The 13697-nt window shown below is 31.6% G+C and overlaps 1 protein-coding gene and 1 long non-coding RNA gene across 6 annotated transcripts; one reads left to right on the top strand and one right to left on the bottom strand.

The window, feature by feature from the left end:
• Nucleotides 1-782: 782 nt before the first annotated feature.
• LOC110263653 (uncharacterized) lies at nucleotides 783-2783 on the bottom strand. The gene is made up of 4 exons (XR_002349546.2): nucleotides 2644-2783; nucleotides 1636-1762; nucleotides 1335-1489; nucleotides 783-1230 (listed from the first exon to the last, which is right to left on the bottom strand). It is a non-coding gene; the product is annotated as an uncharacterized LOC110263653 (long non-coding RNA).
• On the top strand, nucleotides 2490-7883 carry LOC107605640 (uncharacterized). 5 transcript variants are annotated; one of them, XM_016307585.3, is made up of 6 exons: nucleotides 2490-3581; nucleotides 4962-5155; nucleotides 5329-5584; nucleotides 5837-6012; nucleotides 6138-6429; nucleotides 7552-7883. In XM_016307585.3, exons 2-6 carry the CDS (start codon nucleotides 5104-5106, stop codon nucleotides 7613-7615), a joined length of 840 nt encoding a protein of 279 aa, XP_016163071.1. In that variant the 5' UTR covers nucleotides 2490-3581; nucleotides 4962-5103; the 3' UTR covers nucleotides 7616-7883. The 5 variants fall into 5 exon arrangements, with proteins under 5 accessions (XP_016163071.1, XP_016163072.1, XP_016163073.1 ...); XM_016307586.3 differs by having other exon boundaries at nucleotides 2592-3581; nucleotides 5067-5155; XM_016307587.3 differs by having other exon boundaries at nucleotides 2638-3581; nucleotides 4962-5187.
• Nucleotides 7884-13697: the final 5814 nt, after the last annotated feature.

Raw genomic sequence — 13697 nt, 5'->3', positions numbered from 1 at the left:
AATGTTTAGAAAGAACGAGTCAAAGCGAAAAACTTAAAGGAGTTAATTAGTCTTGGAATAGTGAACCAGATATATATTTGATGTATGTATTGACCTTTTTTATGATATATTCATAAATCGATGCATGTATTGTAATATAGATTACAGTTTAGAAAATAAATGTATTAATAAAAAAATCAATATATGTAATGGAGAAATAATTAAGATTTAGCCATAAAAAACATATTTTTATTTTTGTAAAATTCAGATACTTCAATATATATATTTGTGTCTTTTAAAAATCAATATAAATCTAGCTAGCATATTATATACATATAGAAAAGTAACTTTTAGAATTATAAGTAATTGAATTATCTACATTTAAATGTAATTGGCTCTGCTTGCATCAATTATTATGTAACTAAGATTAAGAAAAATAACTAATTAATTATGTTCTCTGCTTTTTGTAAAACTTAGAGAGTGAAAACTCACATCATGGAGAAGGTACCAATATTCTCTTCCAACATTGACACTCAATTGTGACCTCAATCTCTCATACTACACACGTCATCCAGATCGCACTATAAGCATTAATCTTTGCTGGTCTAGAAAATTGGACCAATATAATGCAAGTGACATACACAACCAAAAGATTTACGTGGTTTTGATTGAGGTGCTGACCTGAGTGCCAACCTAATTGGAGTTGGTCGGATTTCAGCCAGGAATACTTCAAAAAGTGCAGACTAAGAATGAACATCATATACAGAAATACAAAATTAAGCTTTCGACCTTACAAATCACAATACAATAACGGTACTCTCTAGTATTTAATTTAGAAAAAGTCTAGGGGCCAGCACTTTTATTAAAATTTGGCCAGCACTTAACCAGCAAAAGAAAAATGAATAATCCCACACCATTAGATGCAATCTCACACCATTAAAAACACTAATGTTGGCTAATTGATGGTTACAAATCACAAACCTGCTAGCCCCCTAGCACTCCTCAATAATTTATACTCACTCAACTTAAATAACAGATATCATAAATCAAAGAGATATTAGTTGGTAATGTGTTCAACAAAAGAGTTAGTCATAGACCTTCTTTTCATACACTTTCTGAATAGGAAATTAGTTCAAGCAATCAAGGTTCGGAGTCCATTGTCTGCTTCACACCAAAAATAAAGAAGGGAACAGAAACTTTCTATCACAAGTTGCATTAACAACGTCTTGCTTGCATCCCGTTCTCTTGCATCTGCAAATACAAATGACTAGAAGTTGTGGTATGCATGTATAAAATACAAGTATAATGAAATATAGCTTTTGAAAATAGTCATAGACCTCAGAATTAGAACTTGCCTGCATACACTCATCACACACCCTGAATGAAACCCTTGCAACATTGATGCTAGAATGATTTGTGATGGGGAAACTCAGCAAGGTCTTGCCACTTCATGAACTTCCCAAAAGAACCCAGAGTTTAATAATCTTGATAGATTTCTCAGGCAAGCTTTCTAATCAAAAGAATTCCGATCTTTCCATGAGTTTACGTCTTACGAATTTCAGCCCCAAAACAAAAACAAAAGGGGACCAGGAGGGCATGCTTGATATCAACAAGTGAAAATACCACAAGTAGACAACTGATCAAGTTAACCCTTACCCACAGTTTATAATGATGATGGCACAATACCCCGGTGGTCCACTGAAGCAACTTCACCTCATTTTTCAAAAAGCTATGTCATCCACCTAGACAAGCAATGCTTATGTAGGTGCTCCGGCAAATCTGCCTAGAAAAATTAGTGGTCACAAAATCAAAATAGCAGAATAACCAGTTTATATCATCATTACAAAGATCTGCGTATTTTCTTATTCTAAATGCTCTACAGGATGTACTCATGTATCTGAAATTATTCAAAAGCTAGAACCGGACAATTATACATGAACTAAGCATGTCTCAAACCAAAACATTTTCTGGTTCAGTCGCAGTTTAAAACTCTCCTAATAATAAAAACAGGTATGTATATCATATGAAATAAAAATTCAGAGCTTCAGAATCCAAGTTATTTCAAATGGTACAAATTGATTGATCTATATCAACAACTAAAACACAACCCGAGTATCCAAATATTCAGGAGATTTCAATAACAAAATATGAGGTAAGAACAATTTCAATTTCAATTTTCAAAGCAATCTTGCAATTCTCTGCCCCTACACAAGTCAACCAGCATATCAAGACAAAGTACTTCTATAAATTTTCTAAGTTCTAATAGTACATGAAAACAACCGGCGAAACTATATAACATTTCAATGAGTAGCGTGCACACTATAGGAAAGTAAAAAATATTCAACGAAATCATTCAATTTAACCATTATTTTAGAAAATCAGCAATTTAGATAAATAAAAATTTATAAAATCAATATTATGCAATTACTAACTCAGTAATTTAAACAGGATAAAAAATATTAATGTAGTCTCCAATTTAAATAAAAAGAAGCAATTCCATATCAGAAACCAAGAACACAACAAAACCGAATAATTAAATAAAACTAAACAAAAAAAATAAAGAAGCAAGAACAACCTTCACAGTTTCACAACACAGCAGCTGAGCAATCATCAACAGAATGTGTTCTCAAAACTCAAAATCGAATAAAAAAGAGAGTCATGTACCTAACAGAGGCGAGCAAGGCTGGAGGCGACCAAGGCTAAGCTCGGTGGAGGGACAAATCGCAGCTGAAGGCAGCACAACTGGAGGAGAGACTGGAGGCGGCACGGCAGAGGGAGAACTCGGGCTTCAAGAGGGCGATGGCAGAGCAATGGGGGACGTCGTTGGCTAGAGAAGAGAGAGACGCCGCCAGATGGAGCAGAGGAGGAAGCTGCGATTGAAAAAACAGAGGGACAACAAAGGCTGAAGCAGAAGAGGACGCGGCGACGACACCCTCTGACGGAGGAGAGAAGTTCAGCGATGGAGAAGGTGGCTGCTAGGGCTGCTATTAGGGTTGGGTTTGAGTCAGAAACCGTTAAAAACCTGTCGGAAATTAAAAAATCGGCTGCTTATTTCAAAAATCGGTCAAAAACCGTTAAACCGGCCGATCTGACCGAATCGGGTCCTGGCCACTTTCAGGAAAAAAAAAAAAAAAATTAATCATTTTCCCTCCTCTCTCTCTCTCTCTCCCTGGCTCTCGCCTCTGAACTCGACGCATGAACGCAGAGAAGAGAAGTGAGAACTCGAAAATTGGAGGAAGCAGCTCTGCATCTCGTCGCCGTTCTTCAACGTTCAGTCACCGCCGCCGTCCACACTGCTACAGATTCGTCGCAAGGTATCTGTTCCGCCCTCGTTCGCCGTGCTTCGGCCTCCTTTCTGGCCGAGATTCCGCCTCTGTTTCGCCGTGATTCCGCCGCTGTCTCGCCGAGGTTCTGCCGCTCTTCAGCCTCTGTTCCGTCGCGCTCTCGTCTTTCAGTTCGAGCTGCTTAACCCTCTGTTCAGCCCTCTCCGTCGCGTGTTGGTGCCTCTGTTCAGCCTATCGTTCAGCCATCTCCGTCGCGTTTTAAAGCTCCAGCTCCCCCTCTCTGATCTGTTCGAATTTCAGAACGTGCACCTGCCTAAGGTGATTTCTTTTTCTTTTTCTTGTTTTTTTTTTTTGTATTAATTATTCAGTTATTGTTTTATTTGATTGTTGTTTTAACTTTTAATGGTTAGTATGCTGTTACAGTTCTTGTTTTGTCGTTGGTTTGCTGTATTTTAAAAGTTTCAATTGTTGTTTTAATGATTAGTATGCTGTTACAGTTCTTGTTTTCAATCGTTCTAGTTTCAATTTTTGTTTCGCATTGTTACAGTTACAGTGTCGAAGCATTGTTGGTTTTAATGATGATGCTGTGAGGCTCTGATAAAAATTGAAATGCATGTTTCTTAGGTCGTCTGAACACAATTTATGAATTATGATTGTTCTCTTGTTTGTATCACTGGGAGCACAGCTTAGACAGTACATTGATGCTACACTAGATCAGGTCTTAAAAATTAAAATTGACTATCATCTTATTAGAATCCCAGAATTTGAGTATCACTTTCTTACGCTATTGAGGTTCCATTCGTTGCCATTCCTTGCTATATGCTTTTAATTCTATTAATTGAGCTTTTAATTCCATTCGTTTCATCTTATTTTTCATGTTTCTCATACCTTTTCATTATCCATTATTATTCTTATTCATGCCAACTGTGCTTTAAGAATCTACCCAATATTTAATCAATTGAAATCAACATGACTGAAAATATATTATCCTGTATCCCTTTGCTCCTCATTACAGTTGAACAGGCTAATTAGGCACTTTTTGTCTTCCATTGCTCAAGCATTTTGTGCTCATCAGCTTTTTTTCCCCTGCTTTCCCTGCTTTAGAGTAATATAATTCTTCAACTATATTCTATCATTGAGAGGAGTTTACCATCTATGAATTTTTGCTAGCACAATAAACATGGAACAAAGTTAAACATTGAACGAAGTAGCTGAAGGTTCTTGAACATGACTCTTCTCTTTTGAGTTTGATGATTTTGTTATTTGACTTCTGAGTTTATATTTGGTGAGATTATAACACTTTGGTTGTTGTAGTACTTTTGATTTGGATGACATTTTAAAGTTTATATTAGACTATAATTATGTTTTAATGTGTTAATTTATATTTTATTTATTATTTTATTATAAAACCGTTATTCCGGTTGAATTATGGTTGAATCGGTTAAACCAATAAACTAGTAATTAGAGCGGTTCGATAACTGATTCGGTTTTCAGAACCTTGGTGATGAGTATTGTTGCTGATTACTTGATTAAAACTTAGAAGTTAATTAGAAATTTTAATTTTGTGAATTTTTAATGATAAAATGTGAACAAGTTATTATGTAAAACTTTGAATTTTATTAGCTTAGAAATCATTGAATTTGAATATTTGAAAATTGTATATTGAATTTTTAATAATTTTATTATATATTTAATTAGACCACCACGGTTCGACCTTGGTTGGATCAGTAAATCGTTAAACCGGTCACTTGATCGGTTTAATGACCATTTCGGTTCTTGCAACCTTGGGTTTGATTGATGCAGTGGAGGCAGAGGAAGAGGAAGAAGCAGCTGGTATAGGATGCATATTCCGACAAGAATCTCAGCACTGCCTCTCTTTCTTCCCTTCCGAGGTGCCATTTCCTTCCTCACAACCCTTCTCCCTGTCAGTTCCCTCTCATTCTCACTGTCTCTTTCTCTCTATTTTACGTGTTTTTCTTTTAAACTTCAATACAGCTTCGTGGCTAAAAGTACTTCCTGTTTCATTTACTATCAAAATCTAAACTTGATGCGTCATTGTCTTCAGAGAATAGTTACACTTTTTCCTTATTATCTTCGGGGATTCGCAAGTCATCATTTTCACCTCATTTGCAACCCGGTGGTAGAAAGCTGAGAAGGGATTTTCCAAAAAACATGGCCTGTGGTTTGGATAACAAGACAGGAACTGCTTTATTTCGCCCTGCAACAGATGCGTACGCACCTGAGGCTGTTGAAGCCTTGAGAGCTGGCAAGGTTATTGCGGTCCCCACTGACACACTCTATGGATTTGCTTGTGATGCTTGGTATGAGCTGTTCTTTTTCATATCTAATTACGTTTTATCTTCACACAGTACAGTTTTTCTCATTACACTTCTCCCATATTAAACAAAGCATGTGAAAATAATCACTTCATCACATTCTTTTATAATATGTCTCAGTTTTTTTACATCGGCAAAGACTGGTCTTGTGTCTCAATGTCTCATGACACTGCAATGGAGACAGATTTATGAATGATTGGTAATTACTTATTGCCTTGTATTGGGGTATGATTGTAGCTCGCTGGAAGCAGTTAATAGGATTTATGAGATCAAGGGTCGAAAACATACAAGCCCTCTGGCTATCTGTGTTGGAGATGTATCAGACATATACCGTTTTGCCGTGACTGACCACTTGCCACATGGCCTGCTTGATTCCCTGCTTCCAGGGCCTGTTACAGTTGTACTAATTCGAGGTTTGTAAGTTACTCAAAATGAGTTTGAAGCTGTAGCCTTATTTTGTTCTGTCAACATTTATTATATAAACATCAAATTCGGTTGTGATCCTACATATGTGATGGTATGCCTTGATATTTTACAGGCGATTCAAGTGTTCTTGAACAATCTTTGAACCCGGGATTTGATAGTATAGGAGTTAGAGTGCCTGATAACAATTTCATTAGAGTCATTGCTCGCGGTTCAGGAACTGCCTTAGCACTTACAAGTGCAAACCTTAGTGGACAGCCAAGTAGTGTTTGCATCAGAGATTTTGAGAATCTTTGGGAGCATTGTGCTTTTGTATATGATGGCGGTGTGCTTCCATCAGGTCGAGCAGGTTCAACAGTTGTGGACCTCACTACACCACACAAATACAAGATACTGAGACCTGGAAGGTAGATATGTTTGATCTAAATCTTTTAAGCTGCATTGCTCAAATAATATGATTATGCATTTCACCAATTGTTTGTGCCTATTGTTAAGGGTCAAATACTATTTGTGATAGAAAGGTGGTTTCTGATATAAAAGATTTTACATAACCGAGACCCTTAACGGACTTGGTTTAAGAATCAAAGATGAGTTTTAAGTTTTAACCCAAAAATTATAAGTCTTTATGTTTTTAAACATTGACAATTCAAAACTTCATTTTCTCAATTTCTTAAACAAGAGTCTTTATGGAGTACTAACTTAAGAAACCCTTATAAAAACTAATGATACTAAATATCAAATTAGGAAAACTTAATAGGCTGCAAAATGCATACAAAAGGCTATAATTATTTTTCTGTCAAGACTTTTTGTTTCACTTTCACATGGTGAGGTGAAAAGAGTAAATGGTCAAATTAGTTCTTGAAAGATCACACGTTCTCCAAATTGGTCCCCGAAAGATTTTTTTAATCAAATTTGTCCTTTAAAAATTTTAAATTAGTCATGTTAGTCCTTACGTCACTTTCTTTGTTAGTGTCAAAATTTGCTAATGTGACACGTTAAGTGACACCATAACACACACCTAAAAGTCTTAATTGACTATTAAGATAATAAATTTATAAAATTATATCAAATTAAAACCTAATTGAGAGGAGAATTTGAGGCATTGGAATCTCTCAATTTGGGTTTGATGTGGTCTAATTTCATAAACTAATCATGTTAATAGTCAATTAGGACTACTAGGTGTATGTTGTGATATTACTTAACGTACCACATCAATAAACTCTGACATTGTTAGCAATAAAAGTGACGGGAGGACTAACATGACTAATTTAAAATCTTTAAAGGACGAATTTGATTAAAAAAATCTTTTGGGAACCGATTTAAAGAACGAGTGATCTTTCAGGAACTAATTTAACCATTTTTCAGGAATTAATTTAACCATTTACTCTGATCATTTCAAAACTACTCGTTTCTGTGTTTTAAGATATTTGGTTACTTTTATAATTTGTTTTCGTGGTGAATTCTTTGTTATATGGACCAGCTTATATGGAATTACAATATGCATTACTTATTTATTTTGCAATGTGCAGCGCAAAGGAAGAGACAATTGCCATCTTGGAAAAGCATTCTTTAGTTGAATCAGCTGCCCAGTAAATAAGGGGTGATTATATTTAATTATTTATTCGTACGCAGTGCCACGTTCAAGGCCTCAATTGTATTTGCTTGGACATGTGAGAAATTATGACCAAACACACTTAATGTGAATGAATCTTACGCTTCACATGATTTCATGTTGTGTAGTTTTTTATTTTATTGTTGATAAGATTTTCTTCTATGCTTAGGGATTTGATCATGTAAAACTTTTATACATAAAAGGATTGATTAAAAGTTTAAAACTTTAAGTGTTTTTTCCCCCCACAAATGAACTTAACATGTTATGCCAATTGAGACTATCAATTTATCGTTGTTCGCATCTAATGGGTGCAATGATGGGAATAAAATGATTCAAAGTGCTGTTTTTTTTTTTTTTTTTCTGGACTTGGATTCTCTAAAATTTAAATTTTACTTTAAAGAGTAATGTGTGATTTCTCACTATTAATTTCATAGGTGAGATCAATAATAAATATGAAAGAAAAATTATTCAATGAGAGAAGATCACATTTTATTCTCTAAAGTAAAATTCAAACTTTAGAGGATTCAAATCCTTAAATGTTTAAGATTAATATTTTTTGGAAAATTTAAATTTCTATAGTATTTATAATATTAAAATTATTAAAAATAATATATATTTTTTTTTACCCTCGCTAGTCGCTACAAGAAAAAATTACTTGTAAATGTCAAGATTTTTTTAATGTTATGAAAACACAAATGGGTCCCACAAGGCAAGTTGGTGGTTGTATCTACCTATGATAATTGCAACAAGAAATTAAAAACAGGAAGTAGTGAGGAAATTTCACTCCCCCATACTTTTTGGTTATATGTAACAACAAAAAAAGAATCTTAATTAGAATCCAAATTCCACACAGATAAGAGAAACTATCATCGAACATACAACACACATCATCATCATCATCCATAGCATGTTATGGTCAAGTGAGATTCAAATACATACAAATTTTCTGGGAAAATAACCATGTTATCAAAAGCAATTTCTAGTTATTATATCCAAGAGAAAAAAATAATTAATTTTATTTTCAGTCATTTTTTCTCAATTTTGAAAAGGACTATATACTTTCCTATATACATGCTAATATTATAAAATAAATACATCCGAGCACATTAAGAAAATAATATTTTCCTATCCCTAGTGCTGTGTATTGTTATTTATTATTAGCCCTTTTGTTTTATTTTTGACATAATTATTAGTTTAATTCAAATTTAATTAAAAAAATATATAATGTTGGTCCCCCAAAGAGTTCACTTTTGCTTTCTGGGCTATGAAGTGTGGGCCCAATGAAAAGGCCCTATGTAGCATTAAGAAATCAGAATCTTCGCCCATGCATTAAAAAAAAGGAGAAGATGTTTCTTATTTTTTGGCCCTTTTTTATCCCGAAATTTGTGGGGTACCCCTTTCTAATCCCATTATTGGACCAAGTTGCAGGGAATCTAGATCATGATAAGTTGAATAATAATATCTTTGATCTCATATATAAAGGTCTTATTTTGTTATGTCTTTTGTTTAATTTATTTTTTGTAATAAATTTTAAATTTTAAAAATTATTTATTTTTATACTTTTTAAATTAAATATTAATTTTTTATTTTTTTTAAAATTAGACATCACCTTTTAGACACCATAATAATCGACTTTATTTAATCTGTTTTACTACATACGATTGGAGATGTTAAAAAGAAATTTACAGAATAAACGGAATGAAACTCTGAATTAAGAAGAGAGGCTTTGGATGTAGAAATTAAAAACGAATGAATTAGAGATGAAAATTGCAACACAAAGTACCATCACATGAAGATTATTATTAGAAGGAGACACAACAAAATTTATTTGTAAAAATTCTGTTTTATTAAATTTATAATTAAGTAATTGTAGTTTAAAATTGTATTTTAAACCCTTCTTTCATAATTTTAAAGCATTTGTAATTGAGTTTTTGTTGTTTAAAAAATATTAAAAGAAAGGAAATATTTCTATGTGAATATTAAAGATTGGATTATAAATGATGTTTTATGCACTGATATGTAAACCATATGAAACAAAAATAAATAATACAGAAAAATAATGAAACTACAATGCGATCTCTGAATTTGGATTCATGGATCCTACCATTTTTTTAAACGTCAGATCCTACAATGTTATCAGAAGAGATAACTTAAAGAATTAATAAAATAAACATTATGTGAAGGTAATAATTATTAGGAAAATTAATAAAAAATAGACATACAAATTAAATTTTTTTTAACAAGAGATATAACGATATTTTTATCCAAAATAAACATTAAAACTAACTATATTTCATCTAAAAGAGTGAAGGATACCATATTCTTATTATACATAAATAAATTTGATTTTGCATTTTGTTGTTTTTTTATGTACTTTATTTGAGCTTTAGTGTTTGACTCATATCTCTCTCTTTTAATATTCTCAAAAAATAATTTATAAATTTGTTACTTTTGTTAAAAATTAAAAAAATAAAAAAAAAGTTGTTCAAAATTTTGTAACAATTTTTTTCGACTATTGTGATCCAGAAATTTTTATTAGAGGTTAAATTTTTTTTGTCCAGAATTAAGAATGAAACTCGTATCCCAAAAAAAAAAAATGTCATTTGAATTATAACTCATTAACTAATAAAAATTAAAACTTGAGATCTTACCGTTGAAATCTTTTATTCACCTTGGATTTACCACGCAAATGCAGTCTTGCTATTGGCTAAAAAGAATATAATAAATTTTTTTTTTTGAGAATATAAGAAATGTTAACATCACTATAAACGTGTTTTATGTTTTTCCCTTAACATTTGCAATATTAAAGGACTTATACCTTCTCCCGTACCCATAACATTATTGAAGCAACAATTAAAAGAAAGTAGGTCAGATGCCAATTAACTTTAGTAGTTGTATTTGGATTTAGGTTTTCTAACTATACAAATTGCTAAAATAAAAGAAAGTGAGAGCTAAATATTATTAAATTAACATGCTACAACAACAAGACTAAATTTATATATATTGTTCTTTATACATTTTTAATTTTATATATTGTTTTTTTTTCCTTTTTTATCACTTATAAAAATTTAGTGTTAGATAAAATAGAATAGTTGTTCAAATCCGTCCATGAAATTTTTAGAAGTAAACATTCTAATTTTCAAAAAAATTTAATACACAATATAATTTCTAGCGTTTATTTCTATTACTGTCACTCAATGCAATTCCTAATCAATTTTTTCTATTATTTGTTAAAAAAAAAAAAGATGACAGATTAGTTTCTGTAGTTATTTCAAAAACTAAATGAATAAATCAGTCTCTATAGTATAATTATTTCAAAAATGACATCATAAATTCTTTTTCTTTATAGATATACTTCTAATAATCAGTATTTCTTATATAATATGACTCAACACAAAAATCATAATGTAATGGAGAAATAAAATGAAAAAGATTTACATAGAAGGCTATAAGAAAAAGATGCTTTTGGCACAAATTTTTTCAGTGTGTTTTTTAGCAGTAGTGAAATTACCTACAATTTCATAACAGAGGACTAACAAAATTTTTCCCTTAATTTCATTAAGATCCACCTTAATCAAACTTAATTTGTTAAAAAATACATATATAGAATATGCATACTCCCAACAAATTTAATTAAAATGTTCAATTTTTACTTAATTCTATTCTTTAAAAAAAAAAAAAAAAACCCCTCGTAGAGGTAGGGGTGGCAACGGGACGGATAGAGTGGATTTTTGCTCTACCCGATCCTACCTCGCCGTACAATAACTCGCATAGAATCCGCCCCGCTTCTATCCGCGGGTAGTAAATCACATAGGTGCAGTCGACTTCACGTGAAGTTGATAGTTGACTGATTTGACTACTTTTTCATCTAACAATTCTCAACTATCAACTTCATGTGAAGTCGACTGCACCTGAGTTTCCATCATATTATATATATATAGCGGGGCGGGTATTACCTAAACCCGACTCCGCCCCCGCCCCTCCCAAAAAACCCGCCCGGTGCGGGGCGGGTAATTACTCGCTCCGAGCGGGTAGGGACGGAGTGGGTACCCGCGGATTCGGGTGGTATTACCATCCCTATGTAGAGGGGATAATTAATAATATATTTTTTAATAATATATTTTATTTTATATTTTTAAATACTAATAATTAATTAATAATAATAAAATATTAAATTCTAATCACACTCTAACATTTTTTTTAACTAAGGAGTCCATAATAAGGGCCATTAGGGTCCATGCTTGGATTGATTCGTTGAAGCCTAAACCATTTAAATTAAGATAAAAACAAAGAGAGATTAAAAAGGTCCAAATATTTTATTCTTTTGGTGAACATTATTTTCGTCCGGGAAACCACACAGAACTTTCGTACACCAACGTTGGTATCTTTTGTCCATTCCACCTGTTTCGTGGATCATGGCTGAATCATCATCATCATCTACACCACAAGATTCTATTCACACTAATTCAATCCATACATAGATAAGATTATCAATTAATTTTTACCATTAACTAATACCATGGTGACCGTACTTAATGTTAATCACAAGCAACCATGATGGCATGGTTTCATAAAATCTCCTTAATCACAAGTTGTTGTCACACTTGGCAAATAATGATTGGAACATGTTTCAAATATAGATTTGTTTTTGTCTTTCAAAAATTTTTGTTGAGTTTTTTTTTTTTTTTTAATAAGTACTCCTTGATCAGTTTACAAATATATTTTAATTTTGAAATGACGAATTAACTGGTGCTGAACACATCTATTTTTTTAAGTAAACAATATGTAAAAGGAATATCTAACATTGTTGATAAGATTTTCTTAATTTTAAAATTATGTAGCCTACATTATTCGGTGTCATTTGATTATAACAAAAATTAAAATTATGTTAGAAAAAACACAAATTAAAATAAGAAATTTACAATAAACCCCTATTGATAAAATCGACACTCCGAATTAAATCCAGCGAGTCATATATATATATATATATATATATATATATATATATATATATATATATATATATATATGGATAATTGAACACACTACTTACAAGGGAGAATTATTTTGATATTATTGTTTTCACAATAAATACAAAATATGATGAAGAATAATATCTAGTATTTATCTCTTCATAATAATTTTTTTTAGGGGAACTTTTCATAAATTATGAATGGCTCTCATTATCACGAACACAATGATTGATAGGGAAGAATGGGAGCAAGAGATTGTACATATTTTAAAAATAGAGTAAAGTATCGTTTTTGTCCCTAACGTTTGGGGTAAGTTCTATTTGTGTCCTTAACGTTTAAATCGTTCTATTTGTATCCTTAACGTTTATAAAAGTGATTCAATGTGATTACTATCAATTATACTAACAAATTAGATTATATTTTTCAATTATTCTCACTTGGATGTATTCATTCTCAATTAGGTCTCATTTGGATGTGTTCGATTTTAATATTATACCCACTATTTGTGTTTAGATTCAATTATATCCCTAGAAAAGTGAATTATGTAAATGTTGTAGGAATTAGTTTCAATATTTGATGAGCTATTTTTCGGAGTAAATCATCGATTCTATCCCAAACATTTGTATTCTAACTTCAAGAAGAGATTTTTAAAACTCAAACTAAAGCGTTCATGATGTGTAATTGACGGCAGGATAACATTGAATCACTTTTACAAATGTTAGGGATACAAATAGGACGATTTAAACGTTAGAGATACAAATAGAATTTACCCCAAACATTGGGGACAAAAACAATACTTTAGTATTTAAGAATATTTGTAGGTGTAGATTATTTGAATATGAATTTTTTTCCCTCACAAGCTAAGAGATGGAAATACAGTAAAAAATATTATCAAGTAAAATTACTATACTTAGTGAAATAAATTAATAGTGAAGATTGAAATAAAATATTTTTAGTTTTATTAGACAAAAAAGAAAGTATCAAATACTTATTTAAACCAAAATTGAAATTCACTTTATTAAATAAAATGGATAAAATAATTGTAAAGAACTAATTAAAAAAGATTATTTTAAATTGGTAAAACATTATT

Source organism: Arachis ipaensis, chromosome B6 (genome assembly GCF_059453495.1).
Source record: "Arachis ipaensis isolate K30076 ecotype BB chromosome B6, ASM5945349v1, whole genome shotgun sequence".
Lineage (NCBI taxonomy): Eukaryota > Viridiplantae > Streptophyta > Magnoliopsida > Fabales > Fabaceae > Arachis > Arachis ipaensis.
This window is presented reverse-complemented; position numbering and strand designations above follow the sequence as displayed.